We start from the raw sequence: 25,275 nt of genomic DNA on the forward strand, positions 1-25,275 counted from the left end.
GACTGTATATCAACAAAATAAGCAACATTTTCGTTGATATACAGTCTTTGCCGCTAAATTATTGAATAAATAGACATATGAGCTCAACAACAAATATATTACTTATTTTAAATATGTTATTTAGCTTATTTAACCATCAGACTGGTGCAAATCTTTCAGGTATTTCAGTCATGATCACTCATGTAGCTTCTTTAGGAATGTGAACAGTGGAGGCTGAGATTAGCAGAGTCTGTGCTGCTGCAGTTTGTCTTGCATTGAGACGGTATTTTAGGCTTCAATAGCTTCAGCGATAGGCTAACTCTTTTTGGCACAGCCTGCACGCAACAACACTCTTTTCTAGAGTCCCATCAGATTGTTTTTGTTTTGAGTAAATAATGAACCCCCAGCGGGCCAAGAGAAGCGGCTTTGTCGTTCGTCGCTGTTATTTGCGGTTGTTGATTGTGCGTCGTCACATTTACAGTCATACCAGAAACACATAAAATTAAATCCGACAAAAACTTTTTCCGTTTAGATTCTTTAAGATTACAACAAATATTGTTGTGTTCAGTTGTGGATAATTAAAAAATGTTCTCGGTTTTTCTCCAGTTTGAACCAACTCACTAAATAAGCATGTAAAAGAGGCAGTTCTAAGCAGTCTGCCAGTGTTATCAAATAAAAACAATGATGTTTGTGTGCGTTTGGTAAGCTGCTTTCACTGGCACAAAGCAACCTTTCATTAAATGTTTTTGACATGCATGTGCACACACAAGTGAAGATGGCTCATTTTCAGGTAAGAATATGTGTTTGGTACAGATTTGTATAGAAAGAGAAACATTTTAAAGAACATTTCAGTCACTAACTTATAGAGATAACGTAATGTCACAATAAAAACAAAGTCTTGAACAATGTTTTTTTTTTTTCACTGCATTTCAGATTAAGAAAATACAGAAAACAGGACATTTTTGTATTTTTCTGTCAATGTTTGTTTGTCAGCTCAAGTTCAATTACATACCAGACGTTCACAATAAAAAGGAATCAGATGGCACCTGGTATTTACCAAAAAGAAGAAAACTCAACAAATTTGTATACTCTGGTTTTATTCCAGAGAAAGAAATGAAACATCACATATGAAGAGCACATAAAAACAAACGGTCAGCACATATCTTCCTTCCATGTTGTCAACGACAGATTTGGGCACAACATGTGAGCGAGTGAAAGTAAAGGCTGTGACAGCTTTGCCTGTTGTTGTTACTGTTTGCACAGGGCAAACCAGCTGTAGTTTTGCTAGACTCACACACTAAGCACTTTATTGATGTCCGCAGAGTCTCTTATGTCATGGTGAGTAAAATCATAACTGCACATTGTCTGCTCCCATGCTCCTATTACCTCTGTGCTAATTTTGGATAAAACGCTTTGCGTACTGCAGGACTCGCACGTTTATATCGCGTCTTTAATAGTGTCCGAAAATTTCTTTCCCATCATACAAACATAAACATATCCACACATGGAAATACACTGAAAATAGACAACAAGCTGCTGTTGCCTTGAAGGAATCTTTGCTTCTCTCATGTTATCATTTTAATGTAGGTGTCCGTATTTGTGTCATTGCTGCAGCCAACCAACAGTAAATCAGGGCAGACAGAACTTGATACAATGGCTTTCTGGGAAATTATTTGTCTGTACTGCCAAGACTCCCAAGTTTCTTTTTAAAATATGAACATCTACAAAGTTCAATTTCACTCATGCAGCACAAAGAAAAAGAAATGACGTAAGTCAAAATAAATCTCAGTGAATTCTTATTTCAGATTTTCTTTTATGCTCATTTCAAAATACATCTATTCTTCAGACATACAATTTTTGACAAAAAATATTAAATTTGAACACAGCAATATCTCTTTGAATTCACTTCATTTATTAAATAGTTTGCTTTTACTTACTTAAAGAGACCAAAGCTGCATTTTTTTTATTTAAAAAAAGAACACCTGAGGATTTTGGAGTGCATAATGCAAAGAAACAGATTAGTGGTTTCCATTCTTGTTGCTAGATAAAGTTGGCATCCTCTAGTAATAGTTTCCAGCATTGCATTCTTCAATGGTCTGCAGACAGTAGCAATAAATGTGCTCTGAAGTTATGCGAGCAGATGATAGACGGCTCGTGTTTAACATTGGTGCACAAAGAGCAGTGACAACCGTACTGCACTGCAGTTCTGTTGTCAAGTAAAACTTGATTCTGTTTGACTGAGACTGTGTTTGGAGCCGGTAGAGTTTGTCCATGCATAAACTCTTTGCCGATGTGTGTGTGTGTGTGTGTGTGTGTGAGTGCCATCCTCCAGTGACATGCTACTCTGAACCATTTGAACTGCTGTCATCTGTGTCTGGAGACCCCATCATCATCCTCCAAAATGTTTGACAGATGGCTGGAGACCAGAAAGGAAGGCCCATAGTCAGCAGCAGCAGCTCTTGGTCTGTTTGTGGCTCGACAGCGAAGGGAGTTTTGTGTAGCTAATATTTGAGAATAAGTTAAAAGTTCTTCAACTTTGTCTTTCTACAAACATCCATTGCTGGATCTGGGCCCAGTGTGTTTCACTTTCTTCCAGTAAAATCTCCGTCAGTTGATTATTTTCATATTAAATAATCAACCTATGGATCAAAAATGGCAGAAACACAAAGTCTTTTACTTGCGACAGCAGTCAGTGGCATAATCATGCTAAAATTGTCTGATTGAGTGAAACTTTCCCCTGATAGGGACAGACCAGCAGATGCTTCATCCAGTCATTTGCAGAGCTCTTTTTTTTTCTTTTTTTTTCTTTTTTTTTTAAGTGATACCACCCTCAGTAAGGTTTCCAAATGCTCTTCTGACCTAATGGTGCGTTCCATTTGTAGTCAGAAAGTTGGATCGGTTTTTTAACACTGGCTTTACGATCTAATATGGCAGCTTCTTGTATCAACAATAACTGTGGTGGAGACATGTTTATTTTACAAGGTCCAGATGTAAGAGAGCGCCTAAAGATCAGTGGTACATGTAGCTTCTGCAACTTTAAACTGAAGAAATCAAAACTGGTGTTTGTTTGTGGAAAGTACAACTCAAACAGATGATTGTGAGAGGTGCTACGAACAACGGCTACTTGGATGTCGGCGTACAGGAAATCCAACTTTGACTACGTCGACCAGAACGGGTCATTCTGAGTTCTCACTTGCGAAGTAAATTGAATGCAGCATATTGCCCTTCTTAGTGTTTGCTGTATTTTCTTTCTCATATTAGGGAGACATAAAAAGTGTTGTGCAAATGGAACTTGTGGAAGAGCTACATAATCAATGAGCTATCACAATTTTCCTAAACTGTCATTTTTATTGAAAGTAGAATATGCACAGTTTATGATGGCTTAGTTTATTCTGCCGTAGTTTGGCTGATATGTAATTTCCCCCCAACCCCCTAATTGCTGAAATGGCTAGACCAGCCAGTTTCTAAAGCCAGCTACATCAATAATGTTTTAGATATATTGAACTGTGGGAGTTAGGATTATTTATGGAGAGCAAAGGAGAGGATTTTCAGTGGAGGAGACAGTGGTTGGACTTTGGAGACTGTCAACGTAAGATGGAAACTGATGGAAACAGATGGAGTCAGAGAAAAGCTTAGGAGGGACTGCCTGCTGCTTGTTTTAAGAACTGATCTGCTCTTAAGGAGATCCTTCGAAACAGATTGTCTTTTTTAAGAACCTTAGCAAGCCATAAAGACCAGCCAAACTAATTGGACTACAAGCAAACCGAGCCTTTAAGCCAACAGGAGCGTCGTCCTGTCCCAGAGGTGTGCATGTGCGATGTGGAATGTGAATCAGTTTTTAGCAAAAAGAAAGTTTCCAGAAAAGATATAGAAAATTAGCTTTTCTTTAAAATACAACCCCCTCCCCAAAAAAAACAAAAAAAAAAACACAATGTGTAGCTTATTGAAAAGCTTACTTGTGTGTGAATTATACCGTGGATTAAGGCGAGTTAAATTAATCCAATTTCACTGCAGGCTTGTGAAAGGTGAGGACAGCTGACCCAAGGCTGCACTAATTAGCCACATACCTGTCACAATTAATTGAATCTGAGAACCTACGAAGGCCTGGACCTTTGTCTTCATCACAAACACACGTATCCAAATGTCCTCATCACACATACAGCAGAAAGCATTTTCATTCTCAAAGAAAATAACTTTTGCTGTAAAACTTTGGTACCGAGAAGTAAAATTTCTCTCAACGGTTGAAAAATTCATGAAGAAATAAAGACTGTGTCTCTAAACAGAATTTCCATGCATGAACTGTGTCCTCCATGATGCGAGTCCTTATGCACTTATGGATGACAGGGCAGAGTTGCAGTGTAGTGATGGCTGCAGGCATGCACAGCTGTAAAAGAGAGAAGATGATGGGAGAGGTCAGTAGAGTGTGCTCAAGGATATAAAGGAAAATAAATGTTAGGTTGTGCTTTTCAGCTTACAGGAATGACTACAGCTCTACAGCTGTTGATTTTTTTTTCTCACACCCAAATGTTTGAGATCAAACAAATTACAATATTGGACAGAAATAGTCAGAGTAGGGAAAAAAAAATAAACAAAAAAAAACCCTCTAGAATCACACTGCTCATGTTGGCAGCATGTTGGATTACCTCTACTATGCTCATTCTGATTTGTTATTTTTAGAGATTTTGTTCATCATTTTTTGGTTGAGGCGTTGTCTTTGGCAATTACTTCCTCAGGTTTTGGATGCACTGCAGCTTAAAGGATTTCTGCTCTTATGTTTTACTTTTGGGCAGTTGTTATAATTTGTAACTGTGATAACAAGGTCCTTTTACAACTGATTAGCTTCCAAAATGTCCAAATAATACCTGGAATACAACCCCAAATCCCAGAAGCACTGAAACATGTCATCCAGCATGTTACAGAGAAATATCATATCATCAGTGCTGGATATTAAACTGTTAGCAAGTCATGACAGTTTTCTATGATCCACTTGCCCAGAGCATCACCATCCACAACGACTCTTTGAAGACACTTGCTCTGTTTCCATTAGCAATGGAATTGCGCAAATTGAAATTACAAAAATAAATGTGCTTAATGGAACCATGCCAATAAAAAAAAAAAAGAAAAACTCACGCTTTTCGGCAAAAAGTTGTCATGCTAAGACGAGGTGGTTTTTCAGCCAGTTTTCTTCGCATTAAGTGAGTCGTGACCAACAACTGGATGTCACTAGTGGTGAAAGCTTCAGAGAAGATGACAGGAAGTAGTCTTCTTCATGGTTCGTAGTTTGTTTTTGTCTTGTTTTTTCTTCAGACAACGTGCAGCTGACTCCCCTGCATAAACTGCAGAGTTTATAAAAGGTTGTGTCTCGTTCTTACGTGTCGAATCCATAACTCTCCTGTAAAATCACTGATGGCAATTTTCCCCAAACGCCGTATACGTAGCCGCTCCCAAGTATGAACGGCTTGCCAGCCACATTAGAGGGTTTTCAAACCTGAACAATCTTCATAAGGCTTGATTTTGACTGGGCCAATCCCAAACTACTTTTGTTTAATTTGAACCGTTAAGAGGGGCTCTTGCTGTCATGATGTATGTTAGGCGGTGGTTGGACCCAAAATGAGACAAGCTGAAGCAGCAAAGTGTAATGAAAAATAATAAATAAATAGGAACAAACCAATAGGGAATAAATAGGGAACAAGAACATGATCAAGTACATGAGTCCTTCCGAGGAGTGGATGAAAGGGAGGTGGTTAAACAATGGGAGTTCGACTGCTGGAACAATGGACCAGTGTTAATTGGTAAACAAGGTGCAGGTGTGAAGGGAGAGGAGAGGACAAACTGAGGGCGAGAAAGAGAAATGGCACAGGGGAGGAAGGAGGAGCTACACTAACAAGGAAGGAAGGAAAATAAATCTGTGACAAAAAAACTAACTAAACCCAGGAAATAAATAATACATGTAATGTAACTAATAACCAAACATCTCTAGCAGTTCCATTCAGTGAATCCTCCTGAACAGCTAATTCTCCTTCCTGCATCTGTCCTGCACCTGCTGCTGCTGTCAACCTTGTGGTGGCAATGGCAAACTTATCAGTGAGTTTGGCACATTTTTGCTGCGTCCACTTGTGGACTTTTTAGCTTTTTTCCTTCTACTTTTCTTAATTCTCTGTTGTACTTTTGAGATTTATCCATTTTCATTCACTCCCCTCCAATTCCTGTCAGCTCAAATGTGCAAACTGTGATCTGACCTTAAAATGTCTACAGTGAATTTAGTTCACTGTGAAACTACTGTCTAGGTATTAAAGTGTAATGTAAAGTCGTCTCTCCTGCAATAAAAATGTGGCGGTGAGAAAAACATGGTGGCAGAATGAGTGAAAACAATGCCGTCCTTCAGATCTTGCTTCTTTGTGCCTTTCCTGGCACGCCGTTTGGTCAGATCTTTAGTTAGTGTGTTTGCAAGCCTGTTGCATCACCGATTCAGACCTGATGAGAACTGTACGTTTGGCAGATTGCTAATGAAAGTAACCTTTACACGTGTCAGGCTTCTGTAATGTCACTGCAGTGTGATGAAACTTTTGTTAAGACAGCAACAAAAACATATTTTCATCAGTAATCTAAAACGAGTAAAATGAAAATGTTAGAAACCCTGAACCCGCCTCCAATTAAAAACCTTCATCGGGAGACGACAGTACCCCATGCCACAGCTACAGCCTGAGGAAAGCTTATGTGTTTTACAAAGACCCACCCACTCAAATCTGATTGAGACGTTTCAGTCTGGTTCCATATGGTAGAAAACAGCAGAAATAAGCAGGTAGCGCACCAAAACTGAATTGTTTAGCCAATAAAATCTAGTAATAATACTCTAGATACAACATTTAAAAAAAAAAATAATTACAGTATCCTGACAGATCCTGCTCTCATTCTATGATCTAGTAATTATCACAGCACAGTCGAATAATTACAGTAGCAAGAAATTACAATTAACCAATCGTGTCTCTTGCAGGAGGACTCCTCCGCTCTATTGTGTCTGCATGTGTGATTGAGCTTTACCCAGCAGATTACTCCACTGAGGCAAAGTCCCCACAGATGAAATGTGACGGCAGATTAATAACCTGACATGCAAAAGTCACAATTCTTTAGTGACTTTTGTAGAGCTTTAATCTAGCTATGAAGCTCCTCTGTTGGGGCTTCATAGCTAGATTTCTAATAGCTGGTCAAATAGTCAAAAACTATGTTTTTACACTTACAGTTGATTTTTATTGAAGAATTTGACATAATGTAAGTTTACAGTTCAAAATCGTTCTTACCGAATGATGTGATCATTGTGTGAAAGTGTAAGATCAATGCCTACAAATTAGAGAATAAAACTACAGAACAAATTAATATTTGACTTCAGGCCATCAGCAGTAAAGTGGGAAACTGTGGCAAAAAATGGGTCAACAAGACACCAATGTCTGAGTGATTTTATTATATTTTTATTGCAATATTGCTTCCAGTTCACGTGTAGTTGTTTGCGATAGGATTAGCAAAAGGCAGATTTTTCAACAATTGGTAGAATTTAGCTTTTATTGAGCAGATTGTGTGTTAATTCCTAAATGTGCATTCAAAAGGCATTTACTGAATGAAACAAATTAAAATGTAAACCACATGAATTTTGCTGTGATTTGTAACGTTGATTTATAATACACTAAAGATACTTGTTTATAAAGCCATGACCTCGAAAAAAAGGTCTTAAAAATCTTCAGTTTAATAAAGTAAATGAATGCATTCATCCATTTGCTTAATCCTGGGACTGAAGCCTGCCTCCAGTGGTCACTGGGGTCACGGTGAGGTACATCCTGACTGCTTGTACCAGCAACTTTTCTGTAGTAATCATCAAGCAAATAATAGGCTGGGACAATAAACAGACCAGGGTTTTCTTCATAATAACTGATGGGTATGTAACAACATGTGTTGGTCTCGTTGTTGGATATGTTTTATTTTACAAAAGGTCGGAAGAGCAAGAGGTGCATCACACGTTTCAAATATTTCCTTTCTTGGACACACGATTTAGCCTGACGGGTCATTAACAAGTTTCTGATTAACTAGATGACCCGTCGAGGAGCTAATTCAATCATTTGAATCAGTGGCGTTTGACTCGTCCAAAACCTGCCAGGACCACCACTGAGAAACGCCGCTTCAGTCCCGCGCAAACAAAGCATTTAATCCGTGGCTGTTAAAGTGAAGCTGAGCCATATGGCTTGCCCTGGATCAGAACCAGAGATCCTGAGGATGATACTGCCCCACCTCAATCTTTGTCCAGCGCATCTACGCCATCTGACGTTTATCGCTGCAGAGCTGCCGCGGCCCGGATAGCACTGATCTCACACAACCACGTCGCCCATTATCCCCTGCTTATGCGTTTTAATGTAGATTTGGCACTTTTTGGTGCTTGTACTACTGAGAGCATTTCATCAACAGAGCATCAATCAAATCATTGTTTTTACTGATTAGGCTTATTTATCTACTGTGAAGAGTTTAGGTTTTTTTTTCACATTTGAGGGTCTCTCTCCATACAAAACATTTTTTTTTTTTTTGTCGGTTTTGTTTGTTACATGAAAGCACATACAGCACCACATTTATTTACCGCACCAGACCAAAAACACAGATGCATAAATCTGTGACCAACACTTGGATGTCCCACAGAAACTGGCTCTCCTCTCATCTTCCAGATAAAAGGGGAAAACGATGCATTATACATTTTCTCCTCTTTTTAGCTGCTCATTACAGTACAAGCAGAGCCTTTGCATAAAAACAAGTCTTTTGTAATGAGAGCAAGCTTGCTTCATAAAACCGTAATTTATAATAACAAAGTATAGTGCTTCTCTAATATCACGTTGTGGACAATAATACTCTGTAAGTCTAGTGTTTTGCAGTTGTCTGCAGTGGATTTTTGTATGTTTTACTGTAAATATTAATATTTACAGCATGCTAATATTTTATGTCACACCACAACCTGGTCAGTAAGCTTTAAGGATGATTTTTTGTTTGTTTGTTTGTTTGTTTGTTTGATATAATTCATTAATAAGATGAATCCAATTGAATACTACTTATAACAAACAGATTACTGTAAATTTTTATGTCTCCCAAGGATGGTGATAGTATGATGAATTCGGTGTATTTTTGTATTTTAGGTGCAATAAAAGGTGTTGTGTAGTTAAATTGTTTGTTTTAGTTGTCATCTGCAGTTTTTAGTTAGCTCTTCTCCAACTTTCTTGTGTTTAAAAGTTACTCTGTGTTAAAGTTTTACATTCACAGGAGTCTAGTTTGAATGTTCTCTGTGCTAATTATTGAAACACTCCATGTTTTCTGCTAAAGTGACAAAAAAAAAACAGTTCATAGTTCACAACTTTTTAAGTGGATCAAATCAAAATTTTGTGGATATGCTCCAAACAAACTTTTTTTTGTTTTTTTTGTTCCAAACTCTAATCTGACTTATTTAAGGTTAGGTATTTGCAGGTATGGAGTCTCTACCCAATATCAAAAAATTTTATAGATCAAACTTGGACACAATAATGTATTTGGAAAATTAGGGTTGGAGTGTAGCATTCATTTCTATCTTCTTCTGTTTCCTCACATAAACTGGATTACAATGCAGACACATTTTAATACAACTACTCTTATTAACATACATTCTTATGCTAATTGTCAGAAAGTAAAATTAGTTTGATGGTTTTTTCTTTTAAGACAACATTTGCAACTGCAGGTCCTCACCAGGCTCTGTGGAGTTGGTGTTCCTTTATTTTACGCTCTTCAGCTTACTAAATTATCACTGAATCTAAGAAAATATCTGCAGTTTTATTTCAGCTGGTCTGAAAGAATGGATGTACGAAGCTGTAGTTTTGCTCCTTTGCTTGTCTTGGTTTCAAGTTGCATGCAAACCCGCATGCAGACTACATACTTACAGCACGTTTAAGTAGTAACAACAAACTGGGGGGCAAAAGAAACTCATTAAAATCTCATCAGATTTAATGGCTTATTCTTAAACTCAATTGCTTTCCAATTTAAAAGGAATACAAGGACAATTTAGTCCTGTTTAAAGAGAGGGAAGAAGCATGTGCAGTAGGATAAATATGGGTCCCAAAACAAACTAAAAACTAAGGCTTCAAGCCCTGTAAATGGATTTAGTGGAAATACCTTGCTGAACTTCGCACTAAATGGATTGGATACTACTGACACTTATCTCATTAAGTAATGTGATTTCGTAGGAAAAGCAGAATCGTCAGCAGGTTTGAAGTCGGAACTGGTAGAAATACAGAAATACAGAAATACGATAATCTCCCTTGTTTTCTGTTGTGCCTTTTTTTGGGGGCGTCTGGTAGCTGCCCCTTGAGGGAGGGGTACTGTTAGGTTCTGTTTTTTGAGTTTGAGTTTCTGTCTAGTCCTGTTTTCCCCTGAGTCTCTGTGTTGTCTTGATTGATCCCAGCTGTGTGTCGTTCCTGTGATTACCCTCCCAGTGTATTTAGTCCCACCTGTTGTCAGTGTTCCTTGTCGGATCCTCGTCGTGTATCACCCTCGTCTAACGTCTGTTTCCCTGTGGACTCTTTATCATTAAATTCATCATTTTCACGATCTGCCTGCGTCTTACCTCACCTCACCCAAACCGGAATCATGACAGCCCCTTGTGAATTTTGGAGTTTATGAACTTCAGAGTCAAATAAAAGTAAATGTTTTTTTGTTTTTGTTTTTTCCCCCAAGCATTTCTGCTTGGCATACTAAATTTAGGACACACTCATCTCTCTCAGATTAACATACATTAATATGTTTTTAAAGACAAAACAGCACTAAAAGTAAGCCCTTAACTTTTGAAAAGTTAAGGTTTCTCTGCACAGTTTTTTTTTTTTTATTGAGCATTTTCTCCTTTTTGGGAAAGCATCTCTTCAAATTTTCTTCTTTTACTTTGCAGTTCTGGATACAAGACACACATATAGTGCGAGCAGTCAGGTCGCATCTGAGCACCGAGACGTAAAGAGTCGTACATGATTCATGCACTGTGGCCTATTGAACCCTGCAATATAATTGTGTAGTTTGAGCTGGAGATGAAGGCGAAGACTTAAAATGTTGTGCAGAATATGGTATGAAACACACCGCCTGGCCAAAACAAAAAAAGTGATCACCCAAAACAAAGGCCATATATATTTTGTTGGTCCGCCTTTAACTTTGACTATGGCACACATTGACTGAGGCATTGTTTTGCTAAGCTTGTGCAATTTCATACAACTTATTTTCAGCCAGTGTTGCCTTCAGTTTCACCAAGTGAAGATCTTGCATTGATGATGATGATGAAGTGCCTGAACACTATGCAAAGTTGTTAGTGTGGTTCAGGTCTGAACTATTGGCTGACTGATACATGAAAGAAAATTATTACTCACTTTTTTAATTCTTCATTTCTTTTAATTGTTATTACAATTCGGTTCTATTAACTACAGATAAAAAAAAGCAGAGGAGAGGGAACATAGAATATTAGATGGAATAATAGTTTGAAGGGCAAGATGATAACATAAGAAAGTAGGAGGGAAGGAAAGTGCAACCACAGCAGAGTGTTGTGTATGTTTGTGTGAGTCTGACACTGAGTGACAGAGTGTGTCATGTACATGAAGGGGCAGCTTGTAAGAGAAGAGCAATAAGGCCTGGGTTCTTCGAGGAGACTCACTCTCTCTGTCACATCGATCTGACTGAAACATCACACACTCCTGCTACGTTGGTGATCTCATCGTAGAAAATACTGAATGGAGGTGAATGTGCAACGAGCTGCCCCTTATGGAAATAATAGAGTCTTCACTTGTAATTGCAGAAATAGTCTAACAATGGCCTCTGAGCATCTTTGTTGGTGATATTATCGCACATTCAATGGTCAACTGACCATCTAATGGTTACATTTCAATACTCAATGAGTGTCTTCACATAATTTAGTCAGATAGTGGAAAATCCATCCCCTAACTTTAGATTTCAAGCACCCTGAGGTGAGTGAACCATCTAGAAAACATAGCATGAGATTATTAGGCCGCTGAATTGTTGTTAAGGTTACATTGACTCTGCAGCAGTGATACATACAGTATGTACGCTGTACATGGTGTGAGTGAGGAACAATATCTTTCCAGGATCATGTCTTCTAATTGCATAGAAATGAAAGGCTTGCACTTATTAGTGTGGCAGGGGGTATAACTGCAGAATAAATCATTCATGTGAAAGCTTGAAAATTAAGCACAAACTCCACAATACAATTAAATGCAAAAGAAAATGATCATTGTACCTTACAATGATCATTGGACAAAATGTGTTAAAAAGTTCAATTTAGTAATTTAAAAAAAAAACAGTTAACAAAGCATCCAGTTTCAATAAAAAGTAAGTCAAACAATAAATAACATATTTGGGCCCAACTCAACGGAGGTCAACTGAACACAAACAAAACTGACCTTCATACAAAGAACAAATGGCTGCTTGAATCTGCCACATGAGGGAAGCACAACATAAAAACTGAACAAAAATTATAAAATTAGCTACAGCAATGTATAAAACAGATAAAACTAACCTTAACTTAGCACAATTAATAAGTGAATATTAAAGTGACACAATTAAATAACTAAACTAAACTTTAACAAGCAAAGTTCCCACTTTAGTCTTTTAGAAAAACAAATGATGCTCCAGGCTTTGTCCTTCAGCTGGTCTGGGTTTGCAGAACCTCAAAACAAAAGAACAAGTGTGAGTAAACAATTCAGACAAGTATTAGCTAAAGTGTGCACTCATTAGAAAACATTTGTCTAAATAAAACTACTTTAACTTGAGCATTACGTAAGCTGTAACGAATAATGTAAATTAAGAAAAACAAATAAATACTAACACCTTGTGGTGGTAGTAGGAGCGTCCACCACAAACATGATCATCATGTCATGATTTTTCTCAGTATTCTCTTTCTATCCATCTTTTCAATATACCAACATAAATTGTATGGTGTGACAGCAGTTTCTTAAAATAAATAATATTCAACCAAATAAGTACTAATAAAAACTAGGTCTTAAGAATGGAAATTAGCAGATTTATTCTAAATGAATTTCCTAATTCACAAGTTGAGTCTTTCCCACTTTACACCTGTTCCTGTTGTATTTTGTAGTTTTCCCACGGGGTTGGTGGAAACTATTTTTATTTCAAGCTTTGTTTATGTGTGTGCAATGCAATAGACCACAGATGAGATTTTACCATGATTAGTTTGTATAAATCTGGTGTTGAGCTAAAGCAGTGCTTCTCAACCCTGGTCCTCACCGCCCCCCTGCTCTGCATGTTTTAGATGTGCCTCTATTCCAGAACAGCTGATTCAAATGATTGCATGACCATCAAGTACTGCAGAAGCCTGTCAATCACCAAAATATTCAATCCAGGTATATGGCAGAAGGGAAACACCTAAAACATGCAGGGCAGGGGGGCCTGAGGACTGGAATTGAGAAACACTGAGCTAAAGTATCATCAGCCGAAGCCAAAAAAAATAAATAAATAAATAAAAAACTTCACAGCTGAAAACAGTTGATTACTGCCTCTTTAATATACCGATCTAAACAGTGATTGTTTTTGTACTTAAACAGTGATCATTTTTGTGTGGGATGTAGTTATTGCAATCATTAATAATTAATCAATATTTTTTTTGTTGCTTTTTTAACTTTTTATTTTCAATAACTGTTTTTTTGCTTTTTACACACACACGAACACGCCCACACACACACACACACACACACACACACACACACACACACACACACACACACACACACGCACGCACACACATATATGTGTGTGCGTGCGTATGTGTGTGTATATGTATGCCTGCTTTCTTGCTCCTGCTGCCCCTATTGGTTCTTGGCCAAACCAGCATCCAATCACACTGGGCCGTGCTACTCTGTGAACAGACTTGCAAAATTATCTATAGTTGTAAAACAACAACCTACAAATGGAAAATTGTTAATTCCAATGCTGTGTGTAATTTTTGCCACCCTCTGAAAAGAGGTAAAGGTTTTGTGGTAATAGTAAAATGATACCTAATGTTATTGTGCTCTTGCTGTCTCTAATGCATATTTTCTTAGAGTGTGTTTTGTTATTGTTTCACATTGTTCCATTGTTGCTGCTTGACTAAACGTGTCTCATAAAAATGTTGTTGTTTCCTAAAGTCTTTTGTTTAGTGAACAGAGGCTTATAAAGCTGTAGTGAATTATTAAGCAGGGTGAATTATGGGGCTGCAGCAAGTGAAGCAGAGAGACAGACTGAAAAGGAGAGAGAGGGAGAGGTCTGGGCAAAAATAGGTCAACCTTAGCTGTGGCAACCCAGGGACGTAGAAATGATGCTCTCTCCGAGGAGGAGCTCATTCTGAGTGTGTGTGTGTGTGTGTGTGTGTGTTTGTGCGTGTGTGTTTTGTGAAAGCTTCATAACAGTTCATGTTGTAACGTGAAATCAGTTTTAAAGAGACCTAAAAGCTCGCTACAAGAGTCATTAAAGGGAGTGAAATGTCATCACACCAGTAGTTTGCATCTTGTAAATAAATCTGATTTGGAGTCATTAGCACAGGCTAATAATACGGGATGTGACTTACAGTAATAAATATATCATAAACTGTTTGAGTTTTTTTTTCAATTTATTTTGTTCCTAATTTTTTTGGAATTTAAAATTGGTCATTTATCAAACACTTTGATTCTCCCCATGCACTTTATTAAAGGTTTAACCAAATTTACCTTGTGTCCCTTGATATGTACACAAAACTCTGAGAGACTGTTGGACTAAACCAGGCCAATAGTTTCACAGTACAATTTCACTTTAATCATAATTTGTAGAATTCAAACACAAATGCTGCGACTTCAGCTTTTTTAAGTCGATATTGCCAAACAAACCAGTGGTTTCTGCTTATTAACACTGTAGCATACAACATTTGATCTCGCCATAAATACATGCCAGAGCTCTGTTATACAAGTTTTACTGCTCATATGCACTAAAGCCACAGCCAACCTCAATGTCATATAGTGTACAAACATAATTTAAAGCACCAGTGTTTCACAAAATCAACTTTTTTTGAGCTTCATATCAAGTCATAACCTCACTCCCTCATCGAGAACATACCCAGAGAGTCGGAAAGGGAAGGATGCTCCTAAATAGACAGATGACAATTTCAAAGTGTTAGATAAGACTATCATGCAAAGTCAAATTTCTTTTAACTTGGTTTCAGCATTTTCAAACCAACTGAAGGTGACATAATTTCTTGATTGTGCCATAGAACGGAATCATGTGCCTGGAAAATACATAATACTTCCCACGCCCCTTAATTCTCACAGCACTTTACTCACTAGGGGACAGTGATGGCAAAAAGGTAAAAAAAAAAAAAAAAAAAAAATTCACTGTATGTCAGTGTGAGACTAAGTAGAAACTGTAGCATTGAGAGCATAGGAAAATGTGTTGTTAAAAACATCAGAAAGTATTAAATGAATGATTCTGGTGAGAACTAAAGCTTCCATTTAAAGTTGTGCTTTTTTCACATTCAGCTGGCTTACAAATATTATTTTATTAAATAAGTGGAGAACAAAAAGCTTATCGAAAGGATGAGTTGAAGAAGAAACAATTTGATTTCCTCATTCTATGTAAAAAAAACAAACAAAAAAAACAATACAATGCTGCAACGATAAATCTCAGTGTTTGAAAACGAAATCCAAGTTTATCCTTGGCTATTCTGCTGCACAGGCTAAAGCAGTTCAACAAGAGTTCAAGAGAAGGCAGGCGGAGATGTTTTTCTGTGTGAACATTAATCTTTTTATTTATCGGATCATTTCTTTACTTTATTGTAGAAGTAACCCATCATTTTTTTACTAAGCATCCATTCAGTGAAGAACAAATCTATCATCTGCTACCAAACAGGTGAGCGCGTCGCCACGGAGCAGCGTTACCTACCTTGTTTGAGTCTGAGGGAATGTGTGCAGCGGGACAGATTTATTTCTGTTTGTATGAGCACACATTTGGCTGTCTGCAGCAAGCTTTGTGTGCTTATGTGATGAAAATACATGCCCCTTTATCTAGTCCCCCTTTCTGTGGGTTTGTGTATGTGTGCGTGCGCATCAGTGACAGGGTGAAGAGGTTTGTGCTTGTGCATGTGTGTGAGTAAAAGTGAGAGTAACAGAGAGAGAGAGAGAGAGCGAGAGGAGAAGCATGACCTACATTTGGCAAAGCTCATCGTATGAGCATGAAACTGCCTAACATCACCCCAGAGCTCTTCAGCGCAGAACCACACGATTGGCTGCTTTCAGCTCCAGCCTGACAACAGCACTGGCATCACCCAGGGGGAGGGGGGGGTAGGAGTCAGAGGGGAAGACAAGAAAGCGTGGAGGACATGGATGGGAAACACATACATTGGATCCAAACAGAGAATACATGCAAATTGATCGAGAGAGACAAAGAATGGCACAAAGAGGCCTTGGTATATAGTTAAAGATTTGCGTGTCTCCGTTTGTGCACTTTAAAGACATTTTTGGGATTAAAATATGCACGTGTGTAACGCACAGATTTAGTCGCCACCCTTTGGAGAACAAAAGCTGCTTTACTCAGGGTAAAGAACCGCGTTTTAGGGTTTAGACACGTCATAGCAACACTTGTGCATTAAAAACAGCTCTAGTTATGCTCTGTCTTCAAATAAGCCGATGAAAAATACAGTGCATGTCTTTTTGATATAGATTTTCTCTTTAAATTATATGTAGTTTATATACAGGAAGGGCAAAAGACTACTGGACTTTTGGCACATGTACTTTACTTTTTGTGTTTCGTAGCAAATTAAATTTTTTATGGGAATTAAACTGTTTTGCTTTCATATTTTGTTTTTAATATAATAATTGTAGTTGCCTGACAGTAGTAGACAGCTGCATTGATGTGTGTTTCGCTCCTGTTTTATGTCAAACCACATTGACACTGCATATATATAGGACAATGCATAATCAAATACTTTTGGTTGGTTTGCTTAAAGGAGAACTGCATGTAAAGCCGTTTCTTTATTAATTTAACACATTGATTCCAAGGTGAAGCAAGAAAGTGTGGATTTCATCTGGGACCTCTCTGTGTGGGGTTTCCATGCTCTCCTCATATATGTGTGGATATGCCCTAGAGGGATCAAAGTTTCCAACAATATGCATGCAGCATTAACTGAGGCTTTTTTAAAATGTATCTGAGTAGTGAATAAGTGTATGCATAGTTGATTCTCACATGGGGTTTGATGTTAGCATTGTGACAGACTCACAAGCAGTCCTGGATTTCTGCGGTGTTTTATGCCTTCTAAAAGCTGCGAAAAGGATCCAGTAACCCTGAAAAAAAAAAAGAACGAAAGAATGAATCAATTAATCAATTTGGTTTTAGGCAAAGAAAGTTTTGCCAAAGGGTTCCTGAATTTCCAAAGTTATCCTCATAGTGTTTAAGCTAATCTAACTCAAAAACAACTGGAACAAAAGTACGAGAGAAAAGAAAAATCATGTTTGTCATTTTGTTTTTAAGATAAAGGTTATAGTTCAACTTACAGCATGTCAGGATTCTGATGTACTTATGCTTTCTAATGAAGCAAGTCAACACAAGAACAGCTCTCTGTGTTTCTGTCCGCTCTGGATTTGCCTCGCTACAGATTTCCACCATAAAGTGACCAAAGACACCAAACTCAGCAAACAGCCCACGTGCACACTCCTCTTCTTGTTCTTTCACACTCTGTCTGCTTCTCTTCTCTTTCTTCTCCCGACATCCCCAGGCAGAGGGCTTTATGGGAATCGCTCTGGCTCACTCTTCACGGCTTTAATCTTTAAGTTGTTTCCATAGAAACAAAGATGTTCACTCAGTTCTGCGGGATGGCTTGTGTAACTATAGAAGAATGTCATCATCCGACACAAACCTCAACCCAACAACAGAGGAAAAACTACAGTCACTGTAAACTCATTGATTCAATGAGTTTACACTGAATCAATGAAGCAATTATTTAAACATAAAGGTAGTTTTGGTGAATAATGATGTCACGTACTATTATTGCAGTTTTATTGACTAACATGGATCACGTTTCAATAAAGTCTTACAAACACATGTAGTGATTTGACTGAATTATCTTTATTTTACTAATTAAACAGAAGTTATCAACAAAAATGTATTTTCTGGGTGAGCAAAAAAGTCATGACACCCTACATAGCTAGTCTTGTCGCCTTTTGCTGAAAAAACTTTAATGTGATGCTTCTTGTAGTCATTACCAGCCTCTGACACTGATAGGAGGAAGGTTGCTCCCACTCCTCACTATCAGCTGTGAGATGTTAAAGTTTCTGACCTGAGCAGTCCATTTCAAGCCACCCAACAGCATCTTAATGAGATTAAGAACTGGCAAAAAACTTCTTCTTTTTTTTTTTTTTTTTCCTCCAGTCCTTGGTGGAGAAGATGTCCAGTTCAGCTTCAACTTCCTTTTTTGAGCAGATGGTCTCACATTTTCTCAAAGCTCCATCTGATGCCTGCAAATCATTTGCAGCTCATCACACCTCCACCTCCAAGCTTCACAGTTGTTGTGAGGGTGAGGGTCTTTTCTTGGAAGGCTGATTGGTTTAGACCGCTGTGTCGTCTGTTCTGGCGTCCTCACATTTTAATTTCATACTCACTTGACCAAAGAACATTTCTACAAACTCCTGGAACATAGAGTTCTGTGGCAAGTTTTACTCTCGCCTTAGGCAGTAAACTTTTTCCTGTTAGAGTATTTCCCATGACAGTTTGGCCTCTGCAGTCTGATTGTAGAGGCAAACACTTTTACGTCAGTTACAGCCATATATAGCTAGATGATCCTGTGGCGTCATTTTGTGGTTTTTGGAGACTTCGTTTAATGTCTGTCTTGCAGTCTGATTTTAGGAAGAGCTTTCTTGGGCATGTTAGTAGTAGTTGTTGTATTCTGTTTTCTGTGCAGTGGTGTGGTTGATTTCAAATTCCTTTAAAAATCTCTTACCATACTTGGCAGCAACCTGGTGTCTGAAGGCCTTATGCAGCTCATGGTTTTCACTCTCATTTCAACAGTCAGGAGTACCAAACCAAATGATTGAGGTTTAAACAGGACAAACCTGCACGTCATGTGAAATGTCTGTGTGAAATTGTGTGGTTATCATACCTCATTCCACATCAGAAATTGAATTTATTTAATCACATTTTAAAGAACATTTTTAAAAGTATTTTTCTTTCAGATTTTATCGGGACATTTATTGTTTTTTCCAATATCATGCAGGTCTGGTGTAGCTAAATGTCTGAGCATAAGTAATTTCAACATATTTTTCAATTATTTTGAAAAATAATTGGTGGTGAAAATTCTCCTTAAGGAGGACAGTCCCCCTGAGATAAAATAATTAAATACCCAATAGTCAAAGTTAAATGAATAAAGCCACAAGAATCAGTCTTGGATTGTGCAACAATTGTGACTTGTTCTAGAGCGCAATAACAAAACTAAACAAAAACCTAAAAGTCTGAAATAAATAGGCGATTCAACGAAATCTGTTCAAACATATTGTACTTGATGAATGGTTCAAACACCCTTCAAAATTATGAGTGATGATGTTCTAATCATGTGCTGTAGATTATGTGATTTCAGCCATTCTAAGTGAGAATAAATAATCCTAATTTATTACTCCTCAGAAATTACCACTTTTATTACATTCTGCAGAACATTTTAAAATGTGCTTCTTTCCATTTATATGACTTATTTATATTACCCACATATTCTGTATTGTTAAAATTGAGATTAAATATCCATATGTTCCAATTAATAAAAAACGCTTACACAGCTTAAGTGGAGGAAGCCAGAAAAGTGCCAGAGTAAGACGCCCACTCAAAAGTTATATGGCTGTTTATAGACTATTTATAAACCACTTTTTGCAGCAGATACTTGTGTAAGGAATATTTACAGAAGTTTCAAATGTTTGCCTTGCACAAGACATTCCCTTATGATTGATAGTGACTGTGATACTTAGCACAAAACCCTTAAAGTTGATGCTGAGATGTTGACTTATGGTGCAATTTGTACATGGAAAATTGGAGTTGATATGCCACTGAGATAGAGACTGTAAAATTAGACTTATGATGGGGGAAGTTTGGTTCATGATCAGATTGTGGGATAATCTGATCCCACTTTGACTCACTGGTCGAAGTGTATAACAGCGCAGCTATTAAAGTATTAAATATTACTGTCAATAATTATCGAAGTTTGAAACTTTAAACATTTTTGACTTAGAAGATTTTCTTCTCCCTGTCTCCATACACCCAGCTGTCTTTTCCTAGGGCTTGTGATAGGTCAGCAGACATAAACAAGCTCAAATACAAAACTTCTACAAACTAGTTTAAACACCAATTATTGTGCATGGTTTAATTAAGGAATGGGATCCCCTCTAAAACAAACACAGACAGACACGTATGCAGACACGCTATGACCAGTGGTAGGAGTCCTCTATAACACATGCTCAGCAGGAGATCACCCCCCTCCCAGCATATGTGCCGGTTTCCATGGAGACACGCAGTTAAAAATAACATGGGCGATGGCTTGTCTTGTGCCATTCCACCAACATGGCTAAAGCTTTTGCAAACACACATACCTTAACACACACAGTGGTGGAATAATGCTGGCTGAAGAAGGCTTGACAAGCACACTCAGAGATTGGTTTAACTTCGTTTCCCTCCACATACACACACACATGCGCGCGCACACACACACACACACACACACACACACACACACACACACACTCACTGCTGTCAGTGAGTGTGTGTGTGTGTGCCAGGGTGACATCTTCCCACACACCTAATGCCGGTCTATACAGTGGTGCTCTCAGATTATATTTTTGGAGGGAATCTATAAAAAGAACACCTGCAACTGCAGTAAATGTTAGGTTGACTACTGTCGTGCTTTTGGTTTCCGGTGTGACGGAGGTGTGTGGGTAGCGAAGATACACGACAAAAAAAGAAGGGCCTCTTGCATGAACTTTACTTCTCCCAGCAACAATGAGTTACAATGGCAACTGAGCTGTTTCAACGCAAGAACTGTGTGGTTTCCGGCCTCTAGCTCTGGCACAGACAGCGTTTAGCAATGTCCGGGCAGTGAGCAGTGAGAGCCATGACCAACAACGACATGGACACCCAATCTCGTGATACTAGCTTTGCCTCCAGAGCTGTGTTGCATTCGCTGATCTAACTTAGGCTCTGAGAACTAAAATACAAAACCAAGCTCAAAGTCTAATAAAGTTGAACCTTCCTTACACTGCAATTTTTTTTTAAAGCTGAGATGGTTAAGTTGAGGTGCGTTGTGTTTTTCTTAACATTTTTGTCTAGGAAATGAGCTTGAAATCCTTGTTTCAATTTAGAAATATACGATTCAGTATCTTTTTTTACCTGACAGTGTTTATGCTAATCATAGTGGTTTTTGTTTGGCCAAAAGGTGGCATGCAATACAGGACGACACACACACCTACACGCATACCCACACACACACTTTCTGGAGGATTTAGTGGGACTTATGGTAGTAAAAAAAAAAAAAGCCCTTTCGACAAGTTAAAGATTTTCCTTGTACCGAGAAGCAAGTTGTATTTTGTTGTTTAGTTGTTTCTGCCACTGTCTTTAGATTTCCAAGATTCGGGGCGCCTCTGTTTGCTTTTTTATCTTCACACCTTTTAGTGGATTTGTCTTATTTTGAGTTGTGTTTCTCGTTTGATGGTACTGACTACGGTCGATTTAACGTATTGTTGTTTATTTGTACATCTATTGAAAACAAGTCACTTGACAATGAGACCCTGTGTCTAAGTCAGATTTACCTTGTATAAATAAAGGTTAAATAAATAAAATTAGTTATATATAGTCTCCAAGCACGGTTTTCCTAAAGACAGTCCTGCACCATGACGTTCCCACCTCTAATGATCGCTGTTGGGTTGGTATTTTGGGGGGTGACGTGTAGTGCTCTTGCCTCTCTAAACTTTGAGTGTGCAATGACAGCCAAAGCGCCTAGTTCTTTATTTTCCCAATATTGGATCGGTTTGTCAACCAGAACGTTTAATGAACATCAGCTTTTTCTTGTGAACTGAGTTGGCTTGCAGAACACTGTAGTTTAGTGTGTTACTTGTTTTTTCCATGGCAAAACTCTACCAGCTAATTCCAGGTCTCTCTGAAGGTTTCAACAAGTGCTCGTTAACTTTTAAAAAACTATTCCAATTAATTTTCTGAGTTGGCTGGAACAGCCTTGAGGGTTTCCCTTTAATTTCATGAGCCATCATTTAGATCTGGCACTGATTGGGCACAGGACTGCTTTCTCTACTAAGAGATTTTAGCTGTTTTGTTGGCTTCCTATTCCTTTTTACGGCTAATTGTCTTCATGTGTTCAGTACTTATTTCCTATGGCGTTATACTTTATCACACATACCCAAATTTACTGACTTGCTTGCTTTGATTTGTTTGTCTGTGAGGATTACTTGGATTTTCACTTTCATGCAAGTGACCATAACAGAAACACATTTACTGGGAAAAAAATTGACACGTTACATGCTTTCATGTGAATCTGAGTTTGCAAACAGACTTAACTGCGTATATGTTTCTAAGCCGAAAAACTCTCCCAGCACTTACAAATAACTTAATTACACTGATTTCTGCCAAGCCACAGACACAGCTTTGTCTGAGAGTCTGTAGTTTTCATTTTTCACCACCGAGGGGCAGTAGAGGAGGTTGTTTTTTCTCTGAGTTGGTAAAGCGAACTTTGAAAGCAGCTTCAGAAAAATAATCCTGTTGCATTGGTGATATTTTTCTTTGACTCTGAGTCACTGTGACATAGAGAACGCTATAAATAAACCTTTTAGTTTCACTGTCGTACTCTGTGACTCACATTAAAGGAAGCTCTCACAGCCTAATAAGAATGAGCACACAGTGTTAAACATGAATGCGGTGCAGGTTAGAGCAGAGAGTGGAACCAAGGAAGAGGAACAAAAAAAACAAAAAAAAAGAGCCACTGTGGATTAGTGAGCAAGAATGATTTATTCATTTTAGTCTTGAGGAAATGTGTTGAGGGAAAAGATAGCACAAGATGTTTCATCAGTCTTTTATTAGAAGCAACTAAGAAACAAATGCTAAAAAAAAAAATTGAACATTAAACCTATCCGTAATGTAATGGAACTACAACCATGAGTCTTTTCAAAGAATAACACATTATGTGTGCTCAAGATGTCTGTGTGACCCAGCATTGATGTTTCACATAAGACACTGCAACCTGACAAACAACCGCAGGGGCTACAAGCTATTAAGAAGCTCCCTGCAGTCATGTTGGGGAAATCTGCTGTAAATAAATGAGACAAACCGCAAGGAGCATATGCACATTTAAAATTCACAGTGATCTTCTCTCCTGCCTGCTGGTGCTGACCACCGCGGCAAAGCCTGCAAACCCACGTGTGTGCAGCTTTTGCTGGTCCGTGTCGTTCTGGGGCATGGCGGGAGGTTGAAAGCTCCTCGAGCGGGCCGCTGGCTCTGGCGGCTCTATTCCAAAGTCGGTGAGCTGCCAGAGCTCCAGATTACAGCAGATTACCAGGCAGGGTGCTCTTCCACTCTCTCTGCCTATCTGTGTTCTACGTCTCATGCCGTGTATCTTGTGACCACACGGGAATGTTTTACCTTCACCAGACAAACAAAGTTTTCTTGATGCCGTCATTCAGCAATACCTATAGGTAATTGTGTTTGTGATTTTTTTTTATTTATTTGTTTTTTTATTTATTTGTATTTTTATGCTTCCTTTTTGGTTTACAGTTTATCAGCAGCTGGCAATTACAATGAATCACTATACTCCTGCATAAACCCTCTCTAAGGTCTTCACTCTCTGATGGCAGCAGTAGAAGGCCTGAGCATGTGATACATGTTCCCAGCATGTGGTGGATTAATACATTAATACTTTGAGGCTGAATCTCCCCCTCCCTTCGCATATTACTGCATCATAAAGAGATTACGGTCAGTGACAGGCCATGCACAGGCAGGATCCTACCATCTGAGGCACGCAGATGAGGGGGTGAACTGGAGAGACAAATTAGAGGAAAAAAAAAAACAGAAATTTCAGTTGTGACACAGCCTAGGCTTGCCTTACCGCTAAACCATAATGTGGACATAGAGAAGGATTGTTAACATAAAGAAAAAAAAAAGAAGAAGAAAAAAACATGTTAATGACAGAACCAATGAATGGGGAACAGAATCGGGTGGGTGGGTGAAGAGGGGGGAGGGTCTATGTGTCTCCAAATGCTGTTAGTTTGGATGCTGGACTTGCAAGGGAATGCTTCAGCAAGTTCTCTGCAGGACTAAGTGAGGCGATGCTACTGAGCAACAGACGAAAAGGATTCTGCAGGAAGAAAGGAGGGGCTGCGTAGAAAGCAAAAAATCGTGGGAAAGACAGAGCAGACGGCTTCTTATCATGGCGTTGGCTTGTCTTGGTCTGGGCTGTGCCCCCGTACAGTCCAAAGGTACCGTCTATTGCATCCCTGTTTGTCTTGTCGTGTTTTATTCCCTCTTTAGTTCATGTTGTTGTCCGGAATGTCAAATATCTTTAGAGTGAATGAGATGTTGCTTTGTTGTTGCTCTGACGTATGAGCGTCAGGAAAACGAGTGCTATGTGGAGTTTTATCACACCAGCTTGTTTATGCAGCTGATGCAGTGTGATTGTTGTAACATTAAGGTTTTGTGAATGGAAGCTCAGTTTAAGATTATGTCACAAAATGTGATCAGCAACTCCTGAACGTTTCTAAAGGTGGTACATGGTCGAGCTTTGTGTGTTTTGTGTTTTATGACTTTAAAGATCAACTCTGATCTGCCTTTCTTTGAATGTCTTGTTCTTTTGACCTTATCATCATGAAGAATGGTTAAAAGAAATGGGCCCATTGGGCGACATCATCTCAATACCCCAGAATAACAGGAAGTCAAGGATTATTGCTATAATATTCCTAGATAACATAATTAACTTCCAAAAACACTTAAAGTACATTTATTTTATAGGAACTGTCCTAATTGCCAGTGACTAGCACATTAATGTCCTCAAATTGATGGTTATATTTAAAGAATAACTCTTCAGTGTGAGATTATGTGGCTGCAATATTGTTTAATTATTTTTCATACGTTTTACCAGAAATGTTAATAAATGTTTCGATGAAAAAACTTTTGTAAAAAGAATGAATGAACCTGTAAACCAATCAAAAATCCCATTTATGGTTTTGTTTCATACGTTTTCATGGAGTTCCATCCACTATTTCTAGA

General features: G+C 38.3%; 1 protein-coding gene across 7 annotated transcripts in view; it reads left to right on the forward strand.

Moving 5' to 3' along the window:
• nhsb (Nance-Horan syndrome b (congenital cataracts and dental anomalies)) overlaps positions 1 to 25,275 on the forward strand; it is a 47,094-nt gene that overhangs the window by 7,113 nt on the left and 14,706 nt on the right. Inside the window, exon 1 of one of the 7 annotated variants that reach the window (XM_016675412.1) lies at positions 24,271 to 24,488. The exons of the other annotated variants lie outside the window; for them this stretch is intronic. Within the exon in view, the coding sequence (XP_016530898.1) occupies positions 24,440 to 24,488 (49 nt within the window). The 5' untranslated portion in view covers positions 24,271 to 24,439. Of the gene's footprint in view, positions 1 to 24,270; positions 24,489 to 25,275 lie in introns of those variants that run through there. 7 annotated transcript variants of the gene reach the window in all.

Source organism: Poecilia formosa, unplaced genomic scaffold (assembly GCF_000485575.1).
Source record: "Poecilia formosa unplaced genomic scaffold, Poecilia_formosa-5.1.2 Scaffold113, whole genome shotgun sequence".
Taxonomy (NCBI): domain Eukaryota; kingdom Metazoa; phylum Chordata; class Actinopteri; order Cyprinodontiformes; family Poeciliidae; genus Poecilia; species Poecilia formosa.